At 37.3% G+C, this 25,684-nt stretch overlaps 1 protein-coding gene across 8 annotated transcripts in view; it reads left to right on the top strand.

Moving 5' to 3' along the window:
• The window catches only part of R3HCC1L (R3H domain and coiled-coil containing 1 like), a 95,336-nt gene extending 69,652 nt beyond the window's left edge, over positions 1–25,684 (top strand). For all 8 annotated transcript variants that reach the window (XM_030334002.1, XM_030334001.1, XM_030333999.1 and 5 more), the window contains 5 exons: positions 9,655–9,830; positions 15,009–15,079; positions 16,005–16,100; positions 16,595–16,735; positions 24,898–25,684. In XM_030334002.1, coding sequence (XP_030189862.1) covers positions 9,655–9,830; positions 15,009–15,079; positions 16,005–16,100; positions 16,595–16,735; positions 24,898–24,965 — 552 coding nt within the window. In that variant the 3' untranslated portion in view covers positions 24,966–25,684. The remainder of the gene's footprint in view (positions 1–9,654; positions 9,831–15,008; positions 15,080–16,004; positions 16,101–16,594; positions 16,736–24,897) is intronic.

Here is a 25,684-nt window from a genome sequence, read left to right as displayed (position 1 = left end):
AATTTAGGGGCGCCTGGGTGGCGCAGTCGGTTAAGCGTCCGACTTCAGCCAGGTCACAATCTCGCGGTCCGTGAGTTTGAGCCCTGCGTCAGACTCTGGGCTGATGGCTCAGAGCCTGGAGCCTGCTTCCGATTCTGTGTCTCCCTCTCTCTCTGCCCCTCCCCCGTTCATGCTCTGTCTCTCTCTGTCCCAAAAATAAATAAACGTTGAAAAAAAAAATTAAAAAAAAAAAAAAGTCTAAATTTATCCTTCTATTGAAAAGAACTCAAGCCCAAAATAGTATAAAAGAGGGCTAGAAGCTGTAATTTATACAGCATAGCATATAAATATTTATGCTATAATACTATAATGGTAGTATCTTTTTAGGAAACTCCTTATGGATGTTTTTGAACTTAGGTCCTGAGAAATTTGAAAAAACTTGGAATACTTTTTATTTTTTTAAATAGTGTTATTTCCCTGTTTGCCAAAGATAAGTCAGATGAGTAAAACATTGTAATTCTAGCTTTTGGTTTATTCATAGTACTATAGAGCACCATGAAAAATTTCTTGGCTATTACTCTGTTTTCTGTGATCCTAGAATACCTTAAATAGAATTAGATCCAGATAATGCAAAATCTTACTTTTTGTTTATAGCTTAAGCCTATTCTCCAGCCAAATCTTTTAATTTATCAAGGTTTATAGTAAATAATGACATTTTAAATTGATTTTGTTCAACAGAAAGTGAATTAGAAGCAGTTAAGTAGCCACAAGATATAAGTAGAAGAGAAAAACAAAAACAAAGAACTTGAATAACCTAACCTATGTAATTGAGAATTGACTATGTGGATTAATTCTTTTTTTTTTTTAAGTTTTTTTAATTTATTTTAAGAGAGTGAGTGGGGGAGGGGCAGAGAGGGAGAGAGAGAGAATCCCAAGCAGGCTCCACACTCTCAGCACAGAGCTGTGGGTACTTTTAATTAAACATAATAAACCACCTTAAACTATAGTTATATCTATAACAAATTTAAATATGGGGTATCAAGTTACAGGGACAAGGACAACAAAGACTTTACCACAAGTTGGTTGTATAACGTGATTACATTATCTACAGAATTAATCCATGCAGTCAATTCTAAAGGTACCTGGGTGGCTCAGTCGGTTAGGCATCTAACTCTGGACTTCAGCTCAGGTCATGATCTCACAGTTGGTGGATTCGAGCCCCTTGTCATGCTCTGCGCTGACAGCACTGCTTGGGATTCTCTCTCTCCCTCTCCCCCCACTTGCACTGTCTCTTCATTGATTTGAAAAAGCCATCAATTGTGAAATACGTCATCATTTTATGTATCACTAAACTTTCACACAACCCTTACCCTTTAGAATTTTTATTTTACAAAGAACTGTTAGACTTAATTAGATGCAAATTTTTATCCTATATCATTTCTTACATAAAGAGAATGTAGGTGAAAGAAATTGGCTAAAGTTTTCCTAAAACTCATGTTTATAGTGCAACTCTTTGTAATAATTCCTTGATTCAGTCATTGATAGGACGCCTTTCCATCCTGTATCATGTTCTGTGCCATCAAGAACTTTGATGGTGCAACATTTCTTAAAAGAATACATAAAAGAAGCAAAAATCATTGTTGCTGGATTCTTTTTTTTTAATTTTTTTTAACGTTTATTTATTTTTGAGACAGAGAGAGACAGAGCATGAACGGGGGAGGGGCAGAGAGAGAGGGAGACACAGAATCGGAAGCAGGCTCCAGGCTCTGAGCCATCAGCCCAGAGCCCGACGCGGGGCTCGAACTCACAGACCGCGAGATCATGACCTGAGCTGAAGTCGGACACTTAACCGACTGAGCCACCCAGGCGCCCCTTGTTGCTGGATTCTTAAGCCTTGTTTGCATTTATTTAGAGCACTTCTTATATCCAGATTTTCTTCCACACTGCTGACCACCCTTTCTGCTGGTTTTGGTACTGGTACTTTGATGCTTTTGCATATGCAGGCAAGCATTTTCTACAATATGCATGATTATAAAATGCATCCTGATGTCAGAAGTGTTAAAGTGTGAAAAAAATAGGTGTCTTAGAATTGATGAAATGTGGTATATAGTAAAACCTTGGATTGTGAGTAACTTGTTCTGTGAGTGTTCCACAAGATGAGCAAACATTTCTAATAAATTTTAACTTGATAAAATGAGCGATGTCTTGCAGTACGAGTAGTATGTGATGCCGAACATCACATGATCACAATCAAGCCATTTGTTCTTGAAATTTGCTTTGATATATAAGTGCTTTGGATTATAAGCATGTTTCCGGAACAAATTATGCTCGCAAACCAAGGTTTTACTGTGTATCCAACTGCCAAGTGTTACAACGTAGTAGTATAGGGAAGGGAGAGACCACTAAACTGGAGTCAATAAGGAAAGCTATAAGAGGAGATAAAGATTGAAGCTAGGTCTTAAAGGAGAGGAAGGACCCAAAACAGACCAGGCATTCTAGGATGTGAAAATAGCCTGTAAAAAATACAGAATATTCCCATACTTCGGTGCTGAATTTGTCACTATCAGAAGTTGAGATGATCTGTTTTGAAATTTTTTTTATAATTTATTTTCATTTATTTATTTTTATTTCTTTTTTTTTTTTTTTTTTTTAATATTTCTTCATTTTTGAGAGACAGAGCACGAGCCAAGAGAGGAGCAGAGAGAGGAGACACAGGGTCTGAAGCAGGCTTCAGGCTCCCAGCTGTCAGCACAGAGCCTGATGAGGGGTTCCCTCAAACCCACAAACTGAGATCATGACTTGAGCTGAAGTTGGTCACTTAACTGACTGCGCCACCCAGGCGCCCCTATAATTTATTTATTTGGATTTTTTGCATAATTTATGTAAGCAGAGAAATTAAAATTTATTGGTAAAGGGAAAGAAAAGAGTGTCAATTTTTTTTTCAAATTTCAGAATGCCATCCAGAATCCTTTAAAAAATATATGTTGTGTAAATCAAATCCTTATTGGTGAGGGTTCTGTATAGAGTTAGTCCTGTTAATCATGCATTTGGACAAAGTAATTAACTTGAGGCATGTGCATTTTATTTGTTCCACAAATATTTATTGAATGCCAAGTTTGTGCATGATAATATGTGCAATAGGGGACTATCAGGATAAATATGATATGTCCCTTATAGTTGGACTATAGAATCCAGATGTTGATGAGGCAACTGGAACTCCAGCCTTTCTCTCCAGCCTTATACTGTGTAGTAGTTGGCCAAGGCTGCCATACTCCAGTGCCCTAAACCAACTGTAGCATAGTAATAACCCTTGCAATGCTAGGGGTTAATGGTAAAGATGAAGGTGTCAGCAGGGTTAGTTTCTTCTGAGGCCTCTCCTTGGTTTGTAGCTGGCCTACTTGTCCCTGTGTCTTCACACGGTCTTCCTTCTGTGTCTGTGACCGCTGTCCCTCTTACAAAGACACCACTTATTTTAGAGCCTACCCTAATGACGTTACTTTAACTTCGTTAACCTCTAAAAGCCTTATCTCCAAATACAGTCCTATTCTAAGGATCTAGTTGTTAGCACTTTAACATAGGAATTTGGGCAAGACCCAGTTAGTTAAGCCCATAACACTCCCCCCAAGTCCTGACATTATTCAGTGTACCCACACAGGACTGTTTGGTGAATACTACACTCCTTGTGTGCCTTTGCACTTATACTGATGGCAACTTTGTCTGCCTTGTCTGTGTTTTAATTACTTGGGCAGTGAAGAAGAGTTAGCAAAGTTCTCTTCTACCTTCTGATAACACTTTATTCATCTTAAAATTTTATTACATATTGAATTTGAAGTTCTTTTTCTAATGTATGTTTAAACATTCATTAAATGTTTGTTGGAGGGGCAGTTAGGTGGTCAGGGTAAGTTTGGAGGAAGAGGCAGGTCCAGCTGTAACATAAAGTGTCATGTAACAAGTATTACAGAAGTAGTGCAGCGGAGATAAATGCTGTAGAAATGTAGAGGAAGCGTCAGATTATACATGCTTTCGGATGTGTAGGGGAGGAATCATAGAAGAGGTGATATTTGAGTATGTCCTTGGAGAATGGTGTCATATTTTGAGAATGCAGACCAACAGATGTCAGCCAGCACTTGCAAAATAATATGACCAAAGCAATAGACAGGAGGAAGTAAGATCTGTTTAGGCATAGTGAGTATTACTCTTTGGTTGGAATGTAGCATATTAGATTGTGTATTAGTTGACTATTGCTGTAATAAATTACCACAAACTAGTGTCTTTTTTTTTAACATTTATGTATTTTTGAGAGAGAGTTTGCACGTGCATGTGTGCGTACAGGAGGGGCAGAGAGAGGGAGACAGAGGATCTTATAAGGCTCCTCCTCACTGGGCTCGAACTCACGAACTAAATTCCAAAACTTGAGATCATGGCCTGAGCCAAAATCAAGAGTTGGTCGCTTAACCGACTGAGCCACTCAGGTGCCCCAGCACAAACTAGTATCTTAAAACAACACAAATCTATTATCTTACAGTTCTGGAGGTTGGAAGTCCAAAGTGGGTTTCCCTGGGCTAATTAATTAAGGTGTTGGCAGGGTTGTATTCCTTTCCAGAGGCCATAGGGGAGTACCTGTTCTCTTGCCTTTTTTAACTTCTGGAGGCTGCCCACATTCTTTGGCCCACTTTTAAAGCCAGCAAAGGTCAGTTGAGTCTTTCTAATATCTCATCTCTCTGACTCACTGTCTCTTCTCTGGGCTCTTCCTGCTTTTAAGGACCCCTGTGATTATAACTGGGTCCACCCAGATAATCCAAGATAATCTCCCTAATTTAAAGTCATCTGATTAACAACCTTAATTCTCTCTGCTGCCTTAATTCTCCTTTGGCATGTATCATAATCACAGGTTAAGAGAATTAGGACACGGATGTCCTTGAGAGGACATTATCCAGCCTACCACAGGTAGGTTGGGGCCAAATTATGGGAGCTTTAAGTACAGCCACTGAAGAGTTTTGATCAAAGGAATGGCATGATGAAAGCAGTGTTTTGGAAAGTTTAATCTATGCTCTGTATGCTATCTAGAATATACCACTAGAAAAATCAACCCTGGGGGCGCCTGGGTTTCAGCTCAGGTCACGATCTCACAGTTTCCTGGGTTCAAGCCCCATGTCAGTCTCTGTGCTGGGAGTGTGGAGCCTGCTTGGGATTCTCTTTCTCCTCTCTCTCTGACCCTCCCCCACTTGTGCTGTCTCTGTCTCTCTCAAAATAAATAAATCTACTTTTTAAAGAGAAAGAAAAGAAAAATCAACCCTGAATTTTCAGCTTTGTCATTGATCCTCCCTTCCTCACTCCTTCCTTCTCCCTTTCACCCTTCCCTTCCTTCTTCTTAGAATAGCTTATATCCACAGATGCTTAATCAGACAGAATTCATTGTCCTGAACACGAATACAGCACTGTTTCTGATTGTGTTCACTGTAAGACCTTTTCACCATGTTATGGAAGGAATATTATGCTACCAGTCAGGAGACGTGAGTTATGACTCAAACTCTGTCAGTAATTTGATTTGTAATCTTAGGGATATCCTTTAGTCTCTCTGTGATGCAGTCCTCCCTCTTTGTAATCAGGATGATAATAGCCTGTCTGACATGCTCATCTGACAGAGATATAAATATGAATTTACTCCAAAATAACTCCCCCCGTAGCATATTTTTATTTTTTGTCACAAGTAGTTGGCTTGTGACTTTAGAACTTTTTGTTTTTGTATATTGAAGAACCAAGGATCAAACAAAAAACAACGAAAAATAAAAAGCTCAATGATCCATGCCTAATTGACCTTCTACTCTCCTCACCCTTTTTCTCTACAGATAGATACCAGGGCAACTAAGTCATAGCCGGTCAGGTACTGTTTTATAGACCTGTTTTCAAGACCGGACTGCTAGGCAATAAGAGTCTTAAAACCCTCACTTTGAGGAAGATAATTTTAATTTAGCTGAATGGTTTTGTGGAAGCTGGTTATGCATATGAAGGAATAACTCAGATTTATGTTATGCTTTATAAATAAACAAGACAGACCACTGGTAAAAATCCTAAAATGTTTGTGATTCATAACTCAAAATTGTTTGCTCTGAGCTGTTTGCAAACTTTCCGTTGGTCTAATAGATCAGAATGAATCAAATTCAAAACCTCTTCTCTCTATTGTTGCTCTGTCAAAGTTTACATAGCCATCAAAAAGAAAAAAAAATATATGCAGGTTTTACAATATGAAGGCTTCACATTGACAGTATAGTTGGTATTGCTTCAGTACACGTGACTCTTAGAGTAAATGTTTTACTTGTCTATAATAGAAATATGACGTAAGCTATAAATATGAACCTTACTATAATTAAAAATTTTCTAGTAGTCACATGCAGAAAAGTAAAAAGAAAGAGTTGAAATTAATAATGTATTTTTAATCAGGAATATCATGTCAACACGTCATCAATATAAGAAATTATTAATGGGATATTTTACTTTTTTTGTATTAAGTCTTTGAAATTTGGTGTATATTTTATACATAAAACCCATCCAATTTGGAGTAGCCACAGTTTTCAAGCACTCAGTGGCTACGTGTGGCTGGCAGCTACTGTGTTGGACAGTGTGGGTCTTCTGCGGATGTATCTACATAATTCATGCATGAAATTTTAGAGCCTTTCCTTAAAGCTGTCTATATCGCCTTGTCTAATCCCCTCACTTCCCTTCACAGTCTTGCTCTGATCCTCATTTCATTCCATATTGTTCTCCCTTAGACGTTTCCTTCCCTTCGTTGAAACATATTCCTCTCTCTCGTACTCTGTCAAGTCTCCCTATCCTGTTTTGCTGAGATACTCAAGAAAGAAAGTGCTGTTAACATTATGGCCTCCTACCGACCACCATACCCCCTCAAAATATGTGTTACCAGTAGATCTCACCAGTGTCAGTACCATGGGGAAATGAAATTAAGTTCTTCCTCCTCTTTGGCAAAGTCAGGAATCCCTGATAACAGCGGTGTCTGATAGGAAAAACTAGTCAGGAGTATATAACTTGTAGGCTTTAGATCTATTATTACAAAATACAGAATAAGAATCGTATGTTTTGCTATTACTAACACTTTGCATTTAACCAGTCCCAGAAGCCAAAACAGTTAATAGTTACCTGAGAAATGGGATATAAGTATATAGTTCAATTTTGCTGACTAGGTTAGAGCAAAGGACCATAATCAGATGTTCCTGCTAGACCATCTTGCCTCTTTTCCTTCCTCTTTGTAATCATTTCTTAGAATTTATAATTCCTAGGTGTTTTGTAGTCATGCATTATTTACCTCTCACAACGCATTATATAGCCCCAGTTTATAAATGCACAGCCATGCAGTGGTTTTGTTTTTTGCTAAGTAACTCAAAAAGTCAATGCCAGAAATCCAAAAATGAAACTAAGAAAATTCCATTTTTAATTGCATTTAAATACTATTTAAGAATAAATTTAACAAAAGAAGTATATAAAACATGTATTCCAAAAACTACAAAACACTGTTGGAAGGTCTGAATAAATGGAAAGTATCCCATATTCATCTTTTCTTAATATTGTTGAGGTACTTCTCAAATTGACCTACATATTCAACAAATCCCAACTGTCCTTTTTTTTTTTTTCTTTCTTTTGGCAGAAATTGACAAGCTGATCTTCAAATTTAAATGGAAATCCAAGGGACCCAGAATAGCCAAAATGATTTTGAAAAGGAAGGACAAAATAGGAACACTCAAACTTTCTGATTTCAAAGACCTATTATAAAACTACAGTAATCAAGACAGTGTGGCACTGGCATAAGGATGCACTTGGAAATGTTTGCAGACCTTCCTGGTGTCTGGGGCTCTGAGTTATTTTAAAATGATAGACCAGCCCACTTTAGGCTTTTAAGATTTTTAAGTTCAGCTGATTTCTTGGTGCCCACTTCTTTCCATGCCGTGCCAGAGGCAAAATGGTTTCTGTGTCCTGTTTTTCTTTGGAGGAACTTGTTACTCTGTGGCTTTCTGGGTATTTTTGGTTGTCTTGCATACTCAGCTGTCTGGTGAATTCAAGAATAGTTATGATTTTATAGATCACTTAATCTTTTCTCATTGTTATGGTGGAAGGAATATTCTCTTCTTGCTTCCTGTATCCTAAACAGAGTGGAAATAACATGGTGCTTATCGTGTAATAGATTCAGCACTTAGTTAAAATTTGCATAAGTAGGTTGAATTCATTGAATACTTAGGTATCATATAAGTATTATGCTTAGTGTGCTGAGCACTTACAAATCATCTCATTTGATCCACACACCTATCTGTGAGGTATAGGTGCTGCTGTTACTCCTAGTTTTTTGGTTTTTTTGTTTTTTGTTTTGTTTTGTTTTTTTAGATGAAACTAAAGCTTCATGGAGAAAAGGAACTAGAGGCACAACAATCAATATTTTTGTTGATTTTACCTAAGTCACCTTCCATCTCTCCTCCCTCCCAAATAAAATTCTTGAGTCTTTTTTCATTTCTGCAAGGAAAGGAGAGGTGTCCTTGGCATTGCAAGTTCTCATTTCCTCATTTGATGGGCAGTGAGGCACAGTATAAATGAAGGAAAGGCTTTGAAGGGATCTAGTTGCACTTTTGATTAACAGAGAGAAGACACCCTCAGGTCTGAAGGCTTTGGGTGGTCAGTACTAGCAACTAGGTTTTGTAACAGGTGAATGACAAAATGACTGTTACAGCTTTGCTGCCACTTTACATTTTCCCCCCTTCCCTTCTGCCTCTGCTGTGCAGTAGATAATAGCCTTCGGTTTTCTTTCTTTTTTTTTTTTTTTTTTTTCAACGTTTATTTATTTTTGGGACAGAGAGAGACAGAGCATGAACAGGGGAGGGGCAGAGAGAGAGGGAGACACAGAATCGGACGCAGGCTCCAGGCTCTGAGCCATCAGCCCAGAGCCCGATGCGGGGCTCGAACTCACGGACCGCGAGATCGTGACCTGGCTGAAGTCGGACGCTTAACCGACTGCGCCACCCAGGCGCCCCTAGCCTTCGGTTTTCTTATGGGATAGTAGAATTTTAAGTATTTTCCATTACTGTTAAATTTTTGTATTAATCTGCTATGTGGGAATTCCTGTAGGTAGCCATCGTGCTAGAGACCCTATAATTCTACCACTTAACATTTGTCTTAACAAATTTCCTTTGTAGGCTACATTCAGCAAAAGGTGGACTAACAAAATGTTTTAATTTTTTTAAATTTCTGTTTTGTTCACTTTCATAAAAGAAACTATGAGATGAGCCTGATCAATAAGCCCAGATAAAACAAATGTTATTAATTCATCTCTTCAGCTATTTTCTGAAATTCGTTTTCCAAGATGTACCATTTGTAACTCACCACATTAATCATTCTACATTTTCTCACACTCTGGTTGATAGATGCAAGTGAAGCTTCATGTATTGCCTATCTTTGTTGGAATTTCAGCGTCTTTTAAAATATTCCACACGTTAATATAAACTGGATGATAGACCCCTGGCCATTATTGTATTCGTGAACAGCATTAGTGCAGAGACAGTGCTAAAGGTTAAAGAATTGGAATATGGAGACAAGGAGGAGTATTTATATATGATAGTATATTTTATAATGTTCTAGCTTGATGTAACAGCTACTTATATGCTGCTTCTTCCCTAGTTATCAGGGACTATGAAGAATAGAGAAAGCATCCAGGAACCTAGATTTGATTATTACAACCATGAAGTTTCTGATATTGACCTCAGTGATTGTGAATTTCCACATGTCATAGAAATTTATGACTTCCCCCAAGAATTTCGTACTGAAGACCTCCTGCGGGTTTTCTGCAGTTATCAGTAAGTACATGCAAATGGTTGGGCATGTTTGGGAAGGTGGGATGAAGTTTTCTTAAAATGTCTTCTGAAAAATCATCTCTTTAGTTTGCATTACTTGTTGTTTACTTTAGCATCAGTTTTGTTTATTGTCTTTACCAAGTTGGCTAGAAATCTTCTGTATCAAGCCAGTCTTCTGAGTTCTTTAAAAATGCCAAAGTCGTTCTAGACCCCATGTTAGCATTTAAGAATGTCCTCAGTGATGACTTCTGAATGTCTTCATGGTGCATTTAGTCCATTTATATTTATTATAACTATTGATATATTTGGATGTATGCCTGCCATCTTTGTGTTTACTTGTTTCATCTTTTTTTCTTCTTTCTTGCCTTCTTTTGGATTGATGAGGTATTTTTTTCTCATTCTGTTGTGTTTGGAAATGATACTTTGTTTCTATTCTTTGGTGGTTACTTTAGAAATTACAAAATGCATGCTTAACTTATCAGTGGCTAAAGTTAATATTTTTACACTCTTTCCAAACATGATAAGAGCTTTTAACTCCATTTCCCAATTCTATTTCCTCCCTTTTCGCCACTCCCAACTAATATGCTATTGTGACTTTTCTCTTAATTTTATTTTTAAACTCCATTTGATGTTATTATTTTATATATTTAGCATTCAGATTTATCCACGTTCTGTGTTCTTTATCTATACGTCTTGCATCTTGTATACCTTCCATCTGAAATATTTTTCTTCCTGCATGGAACATATTTCCTTAGTATTTAATTTAGTAACAAATTGCTGTTAACAAACTCAGTTGGATTTTTTGTTGTCTTTTAATGGCATTGTTTCAACTTCATTTTTCAGACATTTTTGCTAGGTGTAGAAATCTAGGTTGACAGTCATTTTTCTCTCAGGAACATGTAGATTTATTCTACTGTTTCCCGTCTTTCTCTGTGGAGAATAAGAAGCCAGCTAAAAGTTCACAACTGTTGCTTCTGAATGTAATCTGTCTTTTCTCTTTGGATGCTCTTAGGGATTTCTCTTTGTCTTTGGTATTGTGCGTTGTAGTGTGATGGGGCTTTGCTTTTTTGTTTGGTTGGGTTGGTTTTTTTGTTCTTTTGTTTCTTTTGTTTTTAATTCTTGAGATTATTTGAGCTTCTTAAATCAGTAAGTATTTTTCATTGGTTTTGGAGAACACCCACATTATCTCTTCAGATAGAGATAATGGCCTCTGTGCCAGTCTCTCTTTTACTTTCTCTAAGATGCCAAGAAAATATATATTCGACCTTCTCATTTAATCCTCATGTTACCTCCTTTATGTTTTCCATGTTTGTCTCTGTTATATTCTAAGTAGTTTCTTTAGCTCTTATTTCCAGTTCACTAATTTTTTCTTTAGCTGTGTTTAATTTTCTGTTAATTCTGTCCATTGAATGTTTAAATTTCATTTTATGTTTTTCTTTTTTTCAAAATTATCCATTTCTCTTTAAAATCTGCATGGTCATTTTTTAGTTTCTTTTTTTTTTTTTTAAATTTTTTTTTTCAGTGTTTATTTTTGGGACAGAGAGAGACAGAGCATGAACGGGGGAGGGGCAGAGTGAGAGGGAGACACAGAATCGGAAACAGGCTCCAGGCTCCGAGCCATCAGCCCGGAGCCTGACGCGGGGCTCGAACTCACGGACCGCGAGATCGTGACCTGGCTGAAGTCGGACGCTTAACCGACTGCGCCACCCAGGCGCCCCTAGTTTCTTTTATTCTAAAATATTTTCAAGATTTAAAAAAATTTCTTCAAGTATATTAAACATAAACCTTCTGTGGTCTGTGTCTGGTAATTCCTTTACCTGACGTCTTTTTAGTTCTGCTTCTGCAAATTCTTACTTGTAGTGCCTTGGCTTTTTTGGAGGCTTAGTTACTTTTCTTACTGTGAGCCAACTCTTTTCCTTGGAATTTTATTTATGGGAATTGGAGTCTACAGTAGAAGAAGAGGATTTCTCCTGAAAGGATATGCATTTTCTTCTTCTAAGCACCAAGGGCCCTAACAATTCAGCAGCACTATAAATTAAATTATTGATTTGAGGTTATTCTGACCACTGAGATAGAAATAGTCAAGTGGAGAATGGTAAGAAATGATTGTTATATGTCTCAACTAGTTTATTTTAACAACACATATAAACACTTGCCAGTCTTTGATGTGGTGCCAAAGCCTTTTATTTCTTTTAAGTTATTGGTCTATTGATAAAAGAGTTCCTAAATGTTATCTCATAACATATCAACTGAAGTAGAACAAGAACTTTAATGTACCTTTAGAGTTATCTGAGTGCATATTCCTTATAGGTTAAAATGTTTGTCTTTTATAGCTGTTTGCCCAAGCATAATTGGTCATTGTTCTTTGATTTTTTTAGTGACTTCACCATTCTCTAGTCTTCCAAAGCATTCAGTTAAGTTTTTATAGACACAACAATTCTTCTTTTTGACACTCATATTTCGTTGTTTAAATTTTATTAAATTATGTAGTGAAAATATAAATAAAAACTGATATAAGTGGGTTTGAAAACAGTTGCACTAACTCTTGTTATGTATATAGTTTATACATATATAGGACAAGGTAAAAGAATCAGAAGTGTACCTCTGTATCTTTAGCTTATAAGAAGAAAATAAGTTTCAGGGGTAAAGAAACAATCCAGAAAGAAAGTTATTAAGAAAAAGATCTTTAGGATCTTGAAGAAGTCAATACCAACAAGGATTATACTTTAACATTCTAATCCTGAGAATTAAAAATGAACTCAGTCCGTTGTCCGATGCTACAATTTTTAAATTTGTAGCATCGGACAACGGACTGAGTTCATTTTTAATTTAATTTAAAATTAATTTAAATTTAAAATTTGGGGCGCCTGGGTGGCTCAGTCCATTAAGTGTCCGACTCTTGATCTCGGCTCAGGTCATAATCTTGTAGTTGTGAGATCGAGTCCCATGTCCGGTACCGCACTGGTTATGGAGCCTGCTTAAGATTCTCTCTCCTCCCTCTGCCCCTCTCCTACTCGTGCGTACTCATGCTCTCTCTCTCTTTCTCTCTGAAAAAATACTCAATTCATATGTATCTTGAATTTTTAAGATTCTGTATCAGTTAGGGTTTAGCTCCCCACTTTTTCTTAAAGGGTCAGATAGGAAATATTTTAGGCAACTCTGCCATCATTGCACAAAAGCAGCCACAGACAATACAAATGAATATGATTGTATTCAGTGAAATTCTATGTACAAAAACAAGAACCCTATTTTTTTTACAAAGTTCTAGAACAGATAGAACTAGCTAGCAGCCATGTACCTCACCTAAATTTGAATGGGGGGCGGGTATCAGTTCTATAACTAAAAGAAATAAGGGGGTGACTGGATCATGGAGGACATTTAATCTTCCTGTACACCGTACGCTAAATTTATAGGTTTGCTCAGTCTAATTCATTAACATTATATTAAGACCCTGTATCAGGGCCTGTTGCACATAAAGTGCCTAATAGATTTTAGAAAGCAGTCAGTGAGATTAAATCCCAAATTAGAACTACCTTAGATTGTTATTAGTAATGATGATTTTTAAAACCAAGGATTAGTTTTGTTGAGGTCTAGAATTTCCTGAAGGCTAGTTAATTCTTATGAATTATTAATTTCCCTTTGCTATATTTCTTCCTAATCTTACCTGCAAGTCCATTTTTCTCTCAAACCTAAAAACAGTCCCAAAAGAGGAGAAGCATTTTAAAGGATTATAAAATTCCAGTCTAAAAGGCTCTCCAGAACCCATCTAAGGTCTTTTTCTAACCTTTTTGTAAACTATTATTATATAGACTCTTCTGCTATTGAACTTTTTTAGTCTCCAACCCCTGTGGTCATTTTATGCCATGGTCAAACTTACCCTTACATTCGGGAAATTCTCTAACTAACCTTGAAGCCTCCTTCATTCCTTTTTTCCTCAAAGGAATTTTTTTTCTCATCTGAAGGAAGATATTTTAGCTGTTGTCTTTTTCCTTTCTTTATAGTGCTTTATAAAAATAAAGTCAAGGTCATGGTACAAAAGCCTATAATAACGTCTTGAGAGTCAAATACCTGAATCAACTTTGTATTTTAGTCACTATCTTTATCAATATTAATAATATTCCTGATGAATATTGCTATTAGTCATAAAAAATAATGAGCAACATTCATTTATTAAATGCCCGTAAGTGCTCAACACCGTGCTCTTTGTCTTGTCATAGATGATCTCATTTCCATTTTTACAATAACTGGAAGTTACTATGCCCATTCTACAGATGAGCAGACCTAGCTTCAAGAGAAGTTAAATCTGCCCAAGGTCTCAACATGGCAGAACACTGAGTCCTTATGCATCTGACCCTTAACCCTGTACCCTTTCTGTAGAACCGTTGAACCTATGAGCCGTTTTAAGTTCCTAGCTGAGAAAAATAATGTCATCATTTTGATAGTCATTATGCGCACTAATAGCTCTGCTCCAAAATAAAGGTGTTTTTTAGTACTTCGTGGTCTTTCTTTTGATTGTGTCTAATCCTGTCTGACGTTTCTCTGAGCTTGATTTCTTTTATCCTGAATTTTTCTGACTTTGCCACAATTTTTTCCTTTTTTCCCCTTCGTACTTTCTTTTACAACTAGAAAGATTAGTCAGCCTCTCTGATTAGAGTTGTCTTTTTTTCTCTATTACTTACTTTTTTTTGTCTTTGGGGTTTTTTGTTTGTTTCTTGCTTTGAATGACCTGTTTCCCTCTCCCTCTCTGTCTCTCCGTCAGTCTACATTTGCATTAAATCCAGGTGACCTTCCCTGCCTCCCTCCTCTTCCAGTATTCTTCTACCCCTCCTCTACTTTCTCTTTTCACCTCTTCTTGTTCTGTGCCCACAAGAACATCTCTTGTAAATAGTGCGATAAATACTTTACCTCCCCAAGGGACATGTGAGGATTAATTAGTTGATGTCTATAAAATGGCTGGGAACATAAAATACTCCCAGGTAGTTCTTTATGATGGTATTATTGCTTTTAAAATTCAGTGGCTTCTTCTGTCCTCCAAGCTGTTTTTTGTGTCATTATCCCCATTCCACCTGTGCTCGTTGAGTGTTTATCTCATCATGAAATGCTTTATGAGACTCTATTTGAAAGCTGTTTCATAAAAGTAAATTTTATTTTAAGAAATAAAATTGTGTTCTTTTGTTGCAGAAAGAAAGGATTTGATATTAAATGGGTGGATGATACACACGCCCTAGGAGTATTCTCCAGTCCAATTACAGGTATTCGCCCAGTGGATTGTGGTAGTCTTTTCTCATTGTCCCTTTTCTCCTGCTACTTGTTCTTATTTCCCTTGTATTGTAGCCAACTGGCATTTTATTCAGCCGGTTATAGGTGAATGGCAGAAACAGGTTTTTGAGGCATAGTGCTTTGGTACCCATGTGCTCCCTCTCTTCCTTTTCACCTTAATCCAGTGGTGTTTGGAATGAGAGCCAGCTCCTTCCAAGGTTACATGCTGTATAATGGTCAGTTCGGATAGTACATAAGCAGACTGTAAGTAGAAATTTAAGAAACCAGTGTGACTGAATCTTAAAATTTTTGTGATGTTTTTCCCTCAGACAAATGAATTTGAAATAGCCCTTTAACCTTTCCAGTGAGAAATCTCTCCCTGGAAGTAATAACTCTCACTACATAATACCTACTTTCTGAATATATGAGGGGGCCTTTTGAATTACATCATTAGCTTCATGATTGATGTGATGCAGAAGCATTCAGAGAAATGAGAGATGTTGGATCCTGTCCGAACCACTTAGAATAGGGATCTGCAGACTTACTCTCTAAAGGACCACATACTAAATATTTAGGGTGTAAGGTCTCTGTCACTACTTAATTCTGTTGTAATAAGAAAGCATCCCTAAACAGTATTCAAATGAATAGGAATGGCTCTGTTTCAGTAAAATGTTACAAAAATAGGTGGTTGGATGGATTTGGTGGCAAAACCATAGTTTGCTGATCCCTGATCTAAAATAATCACTTGCCGACTTGTTAATGGATTTTCTAAAGCTTGCCGTGGGGGGAAAAAAAAAAAGGCATAACATCTAGACATCTAGGAAATAACTTTCTGAGAACTAGCCTTCAATTTTCCTTTTTCCTTTGTATCACTCTTCTTCATGTCGTCTACTTCCTTACATGTATTCTTCTTTGCAGCTCGTGATGCTCTGGGTAGTAAACATACCATGGTGAAAATCAGGCCATTGTCACAGGCCACAAGAGCAGCCAAGGCCAAAGCTAGAGCTTATGCCGGTGAGCCTATAATCTCAGGGGCTTTTCTTGTTGGTAGTGTATTATTATTTTCTCCAGCACTTACTCCTCATCTAGAATTATAAAGACCTATCACTTTTATTTTTTAGTGTTTAAGGTAGTATGTTCTTAAAGAGAAAATAGAAAAGGTTATGTTGGAAATATGGCATTTGAGTAGCCAGTTGGAGAGAGTGGGAGATCTGGCCAAGCAACGCAGGAACCGTTTTTTTGTTGTTGTTCACATCCTTATCTGGTTTACCTCACTGTTGAGCTGTTTGAGTCACTGTAGAAATTGTATTAATACAGATAATGAAGCCAGGATTGTTTGTGCTTTGCCATTTTAGTTTCCTCTGATGATCATCTATTGGCCCATATTAATTACTGCTGATGCAGCCCTTGTTAGTCTATTTTATATGTTAATTATGGAGTTAAATCACTTGGCACTAGAGTGCCTTCTCTTCCTTACTTCCTCCGCCCCCTCTGTTTCTCCCATTCAGAGTTCCTCCAGCCAGCAAAGGAGCGTCCTGAGACTTCAGCAGCCCTAGCCAGAAGGTTAGTCATCAGTGCCCTTGGGGTTCGAAGTAAACAGAGCAAAACAGAAAGGGAAGCAGAGCTCAAGAAACTGCAGGAGGCCCGAGGTGAGTTGAAGTGATGGTGTTCTTCTCTAGTTCTCTAGAGCTCACTATAAGACATGTGGTAAAAAAAAAAAAAAAAAAAAAAAAAAAAGGAACGGAGCCCTTTCCCTTTTGTCATTTCCATTTCCTGGAAGCCTCCCAAGTGTATTAAAATTGTTTTCATGCCTTATATTTAGGGTGGAGACATTTCAGGATTTCTCTTCCTGTTCCATACACCAGGCATCCTAATCCATGTTTCTACTGTGGTTTTCTAAGAGATAGGTTCGGTCTTCTCAGCTCATCATCCATGGCTTTCGCTCTAGTTGTTGCTCCAAACTCTGAGCAAACTTTTCCTGTAAAGACATAGTAGTCTTTCAGACAGAAAACATTTGCTGTGGTTTTATTGGACCTTGATTGCCATGATATTATCTAATGGTTTAGATTGTAGGTAGAAGACAAATTAAGGAAAAGCCATCGACTGACACGGATGATGATAACTGTAGGAGGTATTTTTTCCTTTAAAGGCAGCTCTGAGTGGCTCCCTTAGAGTACATATGGATTAACCTATCTTCTGATTATTTTGCAGTACCTACGAGTTCTTAGAAAATATTTCCACTGATCCACAGCAGGGTTTTTCTTTCCCTGTAGTTTGGAGTTGAGGTTAAAATTTCTCTCTTCCCTCCTTACAGGCTGTTGACTTAAATGTAAAGGCCTGGGATTCTGGCTTTACACTTAAGTACTTTTTATCAACCTTCCAGGCTTTAAACAGTCTCATTGCCTTAGCCCACGATCTGTGGGATCTGTGAAGGCAATTTATTCTGAAAATTCCACTTACCAAAAAGTAACTTCATTTTTCCATTAAACGAATTGAAGTTTCAAACTCCTTGTTTATTGCCGGTCTAACAAGGCCATTAATACTTCCTGTCCACTCTGCTTTGGTGATAGCAGGCGGCTTGCGGACTCTCAGCTGCACTGGCCAGATAACCAGTGACAGAGTGTGTCATGGCAGGTGCTAGAGTTTCAGAGTTGAACCCAACTAATTTTTTGAAACCGTAATGATTATAATGAGGCAGTTTTGATTTTTCCAATGCATGTTCACTCAAGGGCCTTTTACGGACTATAGATAGTTTTTATACACGGCAATAACAGAACTAGAGTAAAGCAGAATGTGCAATGTCCTTAACCCTTTATTAATGGTTATCTCTGAGGAAAGTGTTTTCTCTGTGATAACCACAATTATCTCAGAAAATCGCAAGAGGGTAATAACAGTGGTATCTATAAGGGAAGATGTGGCTCTTTTTGCAGTGTATTATGTTTCCCTACCCTACGCATGTAATATTACCTGTATTTCCACAGGTACTGCAGCAATGGTCTTGCACAGATGTCATCTTGAGTATTCCCCTCTGTTTTTCTGTAAGCACATTAGCATGTAGCTTCATTTGAAGTGTTTGTTTTAAATGTCCCCTTATACAGAGGACATTTCAGTGATGCAGTTAAAAATGAGACTATTGGCTGAGTACCCTGTTACTTAACTTTTTGAAAGAAGGCCTTGATTTGTGAATAGAGACTCACTGTGATAAGTTCCTCTCATCCATTGGTGCTGAGGCTGTACAGATTATAGAAGATTCTTCCTTTATTATGCTTCAGAGCTCTCCCATTCTTCATATCTGAGAAAACGCATATGGAAAATTCCTGATATATCTCTTTCTGACTTCTTTATGCATTAAGCAGATATTCTTGTACCTGCCTGCATGGAGCCCAAGACTTCTCACTTAAAGACTTTTTCTCTCTGGAAATGAAAAGTACTGTTTAGGTATTCAACAGAACAGATATTTTTGCTCCAGACCTTTTTCCACTGGAGGGGGGAGGGATCAGTACAGCTTGGTGGATAACATAATAGATTCTGGAATCAGACTGCCTACGTCTACCCATAAGCTCTACAATTTACTGGCTGTGTGACCTTGAGCAGATTACTTATTCTCTGGAGGCCTCTGTTTCCTCATCCATAAAATGGACATGAAGTGAGATAATCCACAGAAGATGCTTAGTCATCTTCAGAACCTATAGAAATGCACTCTGTCCTGTTTCTATAGGTCTGTAATAAGTATGTGATATATGTTAGCTGCTGCTGTTTTTAGTAATAGTAGTAATATTATGAGTCTAGCACAGATCTCAGTGCACATTTTTTGTCATTACTTTTTTTATTTTAACTTTTCTGTAACACTCCAAAAACAACATTTGACATTCACTAAGCACCTGCCCTGTATAAATTATGCATTATGCTCCTACTTGGGAGAATTAGAAAGACGGCAAAATTTTGTTCCTCTACTTAAGGCTTAGTCTAGTGAGGATATCTACCTTGAGTAAAGAAGAAAATAATTTTTTCAGCAGTTGTTTCTCTTCTCACTTCAATTTGGAAGACCTTTAAAAAATTCCCATATAGTTAATATACAGTGTTAAATTAGTTTCAGGTGTACAATATAGTCATTCAACAATTCTATACATTACTCAGTGCTCATCAAGATATGTGTACTCTTAACCTGCATCACCTATTTTACATCCCTCCCACCCACCTCCCCTCCAGTAACCATCAGTTTGTTCTCTATAGTTCTCTATAGTTAGGAGTTTTTTGGTTTGTCTTGGTTTTTTCCTTTGTTCATTTGTTTCTTAAATTCCACATGAGTGAAAAATCATATTTTTTTATGCTTAGCATTTCATAATCATATTGCTTAGCATTACACTCCCTAGCTCTATCCATGTTGTTGCAAATGGCAAATGGCAAGATTTCATTCTTTTTTAATGTCTGTATAATATTCCAGTGTGTGTGTGTGTGTGTGTGTGTGTGTGTGTGTGTGTGTGTATCACCTCTTCTTTATCTGTTCATCTATCAGTGGGCATTTGGGCTGCTTCCATAATTTGGCTATTGTAAATAATGCTATGATAAACATGGGGCACATTTGTCCTTTCAAATTAGTATTTTTGTGTTCTTTGGATAAATACCCAGTTATGCGATTACTGGATCATATGGTAGTTCTGTTTTTTATGTTTTGAGAAACCTCCACACTGTTTTGCTTAGTGACTGCACCAGCTTGCATTCCCACCAGCAGTGCCCGAGGGTTCCTGTTTCTCCACATTTTCGTCAGCACTCGTTTCTTAGTTATTTGTTCCAATAGTTAGCAGCTTTCAATGTCAAAAAATTCTTCCTTAGGTCTAACTTATATCTGTACAACAGTTTAAGCCAGTTTCCTCTTCTCTTTTCCTTGTTAGAAATAGGGAATATATGTGGACACCATTCTGTTCTAATTTTTAAAGATCAAAGGCAGATTATTTAGGAATAAGGGAATTTGGGCTGTAATAGGGTTTTTGCCATTAACATTAGCTGTGTTGCCATGGGCATGTCTCTTACACCTTTCTGTGCGCCAGTTTCCAACAAAGCAAAACTAATGCCTAATTTACCCTGGAGAATTTTTTGAGCATAACCTAAGGTAACGTGTAAAAATGTTTAGAAAGGTGCTTTACAAATTCAGGGTACTATTATTTATGTGACTCTTAGAAAATTAATATTCATTATAATGAGACAGTAATGACACCTATGTAATTTGTACTGTTGCTCCCCATCCATTATCCATGACAAACAGTGCTAATCAGTTACGGCACTCTTTTTTGTGACTTTTGACTTGACCATTGCCAATTGATCAGAATTTAGCATGGAAATTGAAATCTGTGTACCATCCTGATATAGGTACTCTCATAAGCAGTACTATAGAATAGCTAGGATTCCTCTACCCACCCACTTGAAGAGTTCTCCTGTCTGGCATAGTGTCTGGTTCATAAAAAAATACTCAATGTGCATTGACTGGATACATGAGTGACACATTGGTCACTTTTTCTTCATAAATCTTATTTCATTCATGATTCTACTCTGAACTCTTTCAAATCCTTTATGTTTTTCTTTATAAAGCCCAGAGTTGAACACTTCCTATGAAAACCTTGTAATTAATGAATTTGAGATTTGTGATTTTGAGGTTTAAATACTTCCTGCTAAGTTTCCTCACCCTACTTTGGTCTTCTTACCCTTCTAATGAGAAGTCTGTGTCTTAGTCCTTAATTAAAAATTAGATTCAGAAAACAAAGCTACTCTGGAAAGAATCAAGAAAAAAGAAGTGCCCAAATCATTTTAAGCAAATCATGTGTATATCTGGAGGATAAGAGCTTTTTAAAAGTTCATAGTCTTAGAACATGGAGAAGAGGTTTGTCAGTCTGACAGAGTGCATAACAGATCAGAGCTGCACTAAGAGTGGGAAATCAAAGCATAGATCATCCTCCATCCTTTGTATTTGACTTAATCATGTTTTAAACCAGTGATTCACATGAAATAATAAAACTACATTTTAAAGACCAGATTCAGGAGTATATGTAAAATTTCCCCATGTTTCACTTATCAAAACACTTGATTCCCACCTAAAACTGGAGATAGAAGATATCATTACATCTCAGAATAAGCTACTCTCTCATTTTCAAAGCTTGCTATAATTCTGTTTCTTATTTCCATTTACTCTTGGGGGTAGGTGCTTAATTGACTGGTTCTAAAAGGCATCTTTTGGGTCACAGGCCTGAAAGGCAGAGTAAGTAAACAATCATTTGATCCCCTAGTTTGCTTAATTAAAATCACTGAGAACTTAAAAGTAAAATCATCCCTATAGAATACTTAGTCAACTGTAATAAAAAAATTTAATTACAACTGCTACCTTTTGAAATTCTTTTTAGGCACTCCATTATTCTGCCTTCAATGGCTCTGCTGCATTGCTGACTCATAATCTAGGTCGTGTGGCATTTTCTTGGTGTCTTTTCTTTCCTAATGTGAAATTCCCTTCATTTCCAATCACATTTCTCTTTTCATCTTAATGTGATCTTTTTCTCTGAGATGCAGTATTTACCCGTATTTTTGCTGTCACTTGCTGTTTAATATTCTTATATCACAGGCCAGTATCAGATGAAAATGTTAATTAACCCTAGGATTAACTGACCAGTTTACCAACTATTGCTAAATAAAGAACACATAGTTCTTTGTGTTGACACTTAATACATTGATGAACATTCTACTCTCCAGAGTTAAATGCTCCCATTAAACACTTATGTGGTCCAGACTATCTTTCCTGGTATATTAATGATTATATAAATAGTTGGTAAGCCTAAAATCTAAAACCTTGCTAAAATTAAGAGGTTACTTATATTATTTCACCTTAATCTATCAGGTCTGTCAATCCATAAAAGAAGGCAATTAGATTAGTTTGACCAGACTTGTGCTTCAAGTCTGCGTGTTGATTATTCCTCTGTAGGGAGTTTTGTGATGATTTTTCTCCACTATTTTCTTAGGCGTGGAAGTAGATTTTGAACATTTTAATTTACATTCCTTTTCTTTGTTTTCTTTTGAGATGACACTGTATTGGCTCTTTTTTAATCTTTATCCCTTTCCATTCCCTGAGTGGTAAGTGGTGATTCAGTCAACTAATTTAATAAAATCATTTATGCAATTTATTTATTATACTGGGAAATGAAGGTCTTTAGGGACAGCTTACATGCACACTTTAAGTTAATCATTTCATACAAATTCTTCTATTCTGCCTTCAGTTCCTTGCCCTTATGGCTGCTGTTGGGCTTTCTCTTTACTTAGTTTACTGTTTTCTAATTGTTAAAGGCAAAGGTAATGGGAGCTCTTCTCATGCAGTCTGTCAGGTTAATATAGGAGGTCCTTGCAGGCAGTCTGTCAGATATTATCTGCTTTCCTTTCTCTCTCTCTCTCTCTCTCTCTCTCTCTCTCTTTTTTTTTTTTTTTTTTTTTGAGAGCAAGCACGGGAGGGGCGGAGAGAGGCGGGGAGAGAGAGAATCTCAAGCAAGCTCCACACCCAGTGTGAAACCTGATGTGGGGCTCCATCTCACGACCATGAAATCATGATCTGAGCTGAAATCTAGAGTTGGATGCTTAACCAACGGAGCCACCCAGGCACCCCTCCTTTCTCTTTTTGTTTTTCATTTTCCCCTTTTCTTTGTAGATATATTCATATGTCAGGACAGTAGAAAGTATGCTGGTTTAAGAATTAAAGGCCTGAGTTCCAGCTTTAGTTTTTCACTGATTATGTAACCTTAGCCAAGTCACTTAACCCCTCCAAGCTTCCATTTCCTCTTTAAAAAGTATTTCTCTATTCAGGTTCTGAATTACTAAATGTATGCCTCACATTGTTACTATTTCTTTGTGCTTCTCAGTCTGTCTCCCAGCCTTCACTGGTTAACCACCAGAGTTTTCTCATATATTATTTTACATGTATTTGGCAGTAGAGATCCATAATCTTTTATTATAAAACATTAGGGTGGGAAATGTTTCAGTATTCTGAACTGTATTCAATTTTAGAAAGATAATATCGTTATCTTAATATATATTTCATAACACCAAAATCAGACACACTGATAGTATTTCTGCCACCAAGTGTATGATTGTTCCATTAAATGGCATATGTAAGACCATAAGCAGCCTTTTATCTTTTCAGGTTATATTTACTACCAAATGAATTTTGGCCCTAAACTTTAAAAAAAAAAACAAGTTTAAAAAAAACCAACTTTTCCAAAGTGCTTTGAGTTTAGAGTTGCGAATTGTGGTGAGTGGTTTATTTTTCTACTACACCTGGATTTCTTTTGTTAAACTTCCCAGATAGTCACTCTGATTTAAATTTCTGAGCTTATTGAAAAATTTGAGTTCTAGTAGTTCACTTTTCTGGTTTCTTCAGTTTTCTAGGAATCCAGAACCAATTTTTGATTGCTTTCGTCCAACATTGCTTTTGCCTTTAGATCCCCTTCTAATAACTTTACCCTGTTTATGAGAATCAGAACCACAGTGCTTTCCTAAGAAACCCTGGAATCCTTTAGACAAGCCAATTATCCTTAGTGAGGTCTCCCTGGAGAATCCCAATCCCAATTGAAGCCTGTCTTAAAGCCAAGTCACAAGGCACTGAATTAATTAGCCTTCAGTTTGGAATTTGCTGACCCTCTTTTTTTTTTTTTGTCTGTTATAACTTTACTGTTATATTCAGATAATGCCACAAGGTGGTGCCCAAATAGCAGTGAATTTCTCTATCTCACATTTCCAAATGCCAGTCAGCTTCCTGACCAAGTTCTTTGCCCTTAAAGTACAGTCAAATATATTCAGTAAAGGAATTTTGTAAGGGATTCTGCTGATTTGGAAAGGTATGTCAAAATAGCAAGTGTTAACTCTAAACTCACCTTGATTTCTGTAGTAATTCCCCTGGTTCATGACTTGCAAAATCTTTTACAGACTTTATTTGAAATAATAGCCCTTGAGAGGAAGCACTTAGGCTTATCATCTATATTTTATGGTAAATGACTAGCCATGAAATTAGAACTGGTATTGTGGCACCTAATGAAGTGCTCGGGTCACCAAATCATGTGTGGTCTGTATTATCTCAGGTCTTGGTCAAAGTATTAAATGGAAACCCAGCTTCTCTGTTAAAAATTGAAGATGGATTGCCCAGATTTCTGATTTTTTTGTTTTGTTTTGTTTTTAGAAATAATTCTTTATTTCCCTCCATTATATGTGGGTGTTTTCCCATGTTGGAATTGTGTGTTGTGGAAGGTAGGCTCTTGAAAATGCTCTAAAAATACTGAAATTTGATTTGCCTCTGAAAATTTTTTTTCTGTAAGACTGTAGTAGGGAGATCCAGCTAGAGCCCAGTGGCCACCATTTCTATTTGAGCAAGAAGACAGAAGAAGAATATTCAAACCTATTCTTCATCCCTATTGAAATATTTTTAAAGATCAGTGAAGTGGGAAGAACAGGCAATTATATTGAAGCACTAACACAGTTGAGAAATAGAATGAAAATAAATACATTATTAGCAAGACTGGAGTCTGGTCCTGCTAGGTTCTGACTTACTCCACATACTTTTTATTTCTGTTAGTCCCAGATCTTTCTTTTTTTATTATATAGTACTAATAACATTGCTTCCACTTATAACGCACTTGGAAAGTTAAAGATATTAACTCTTGGAGTCAGGTAAGAGAAGACCAGGAAATTCTCCTGTCTCATGACTGAAGTTTGCTTATAATTTGGATTAAAGGAAAGTCACTGGTTATATGGAGCATACTTCCACTTTTCATACTGTCCTTACTTACAGAGAGAAAGCGACTGGAAGCCAAGCAACGGGAAGATGTCTGGGAAGGCAGAGACCAGTCTGCAGTTTGAACATCACTTAAGGAAATGGATAGTTCCATGAATTCAGAAATTAATTCCATAGTCTTCGGATGGGAGGATCCTTCTAGAGTTCTGTGTACATGCAGAAGTGCGTGTTCATGAAAGAACGAGATAAAGCCATTGAGGCGAGCACTGACTGGGTCTAGAAAGAAGGTGGACTCCTGTCCGTCTTTGCTTCTAATTGCAGTCATTTGGAATTGCCATACTGTGTTGGGCATAGAAAGGAGCCATCAGCTAGGAAGCTGACTTGTGGCAATTTGGATATGACTTCCAAGAGTCCTCTGGGCGTGGCAAGCCCCACTGTTACCATGGCTCATGTGTCTAAGATGTCTGAAGCAGATACAAAAGAGAGGATTCAAACCTGCCATGATGGGCCATTCCGGCCCTGAAGAGGTAGGGTGTTCTTTCGGGCCTCACAGAGCCAAGGGGTGGCGGAGGGAACGGTGTTTGAAGTACTTGGTACTCACCGAATCCACACTGTCAATTCCAGAACTCTGGAGCTGGTGAGCTGCAGCAGATGTAGGTGTTTGAGCTCCAGAGTTTGTACTGGGCCGGGCGCCTGGGGCTGCTCCAGCTGCACAGCAGCCAAGGGCATGCCTGCTTCGGCCCTCTAGAAAGCCAGCCTTGGGAGCCGTGTGCTAGTCCCCGCTGAAAGTACTACCGTGTTGTGTGAGAGGGAGACATTAAAGCTCAGTCTATGACCTACATCA

This window comes from Lynx canadensis, chromosome D2, assembly GCF_007474595.2.
Source record: "Lynx canadensis isolate LIC74 chromosome D2, mLynCan4.pri.v2, whole genome shotgun sequence".
Classification (NCBI taxonomy): domain Eukaryota; kingdom Metazoa; phylum Chordata; class Mammalia; order Carnivora; family Felidae; genus Lynx; species Lynx canadensis.
Note: the sequence above shows the minus strand (reverse complement) of the source record. Positions and strands in the feature narration are given on the sequence as shown.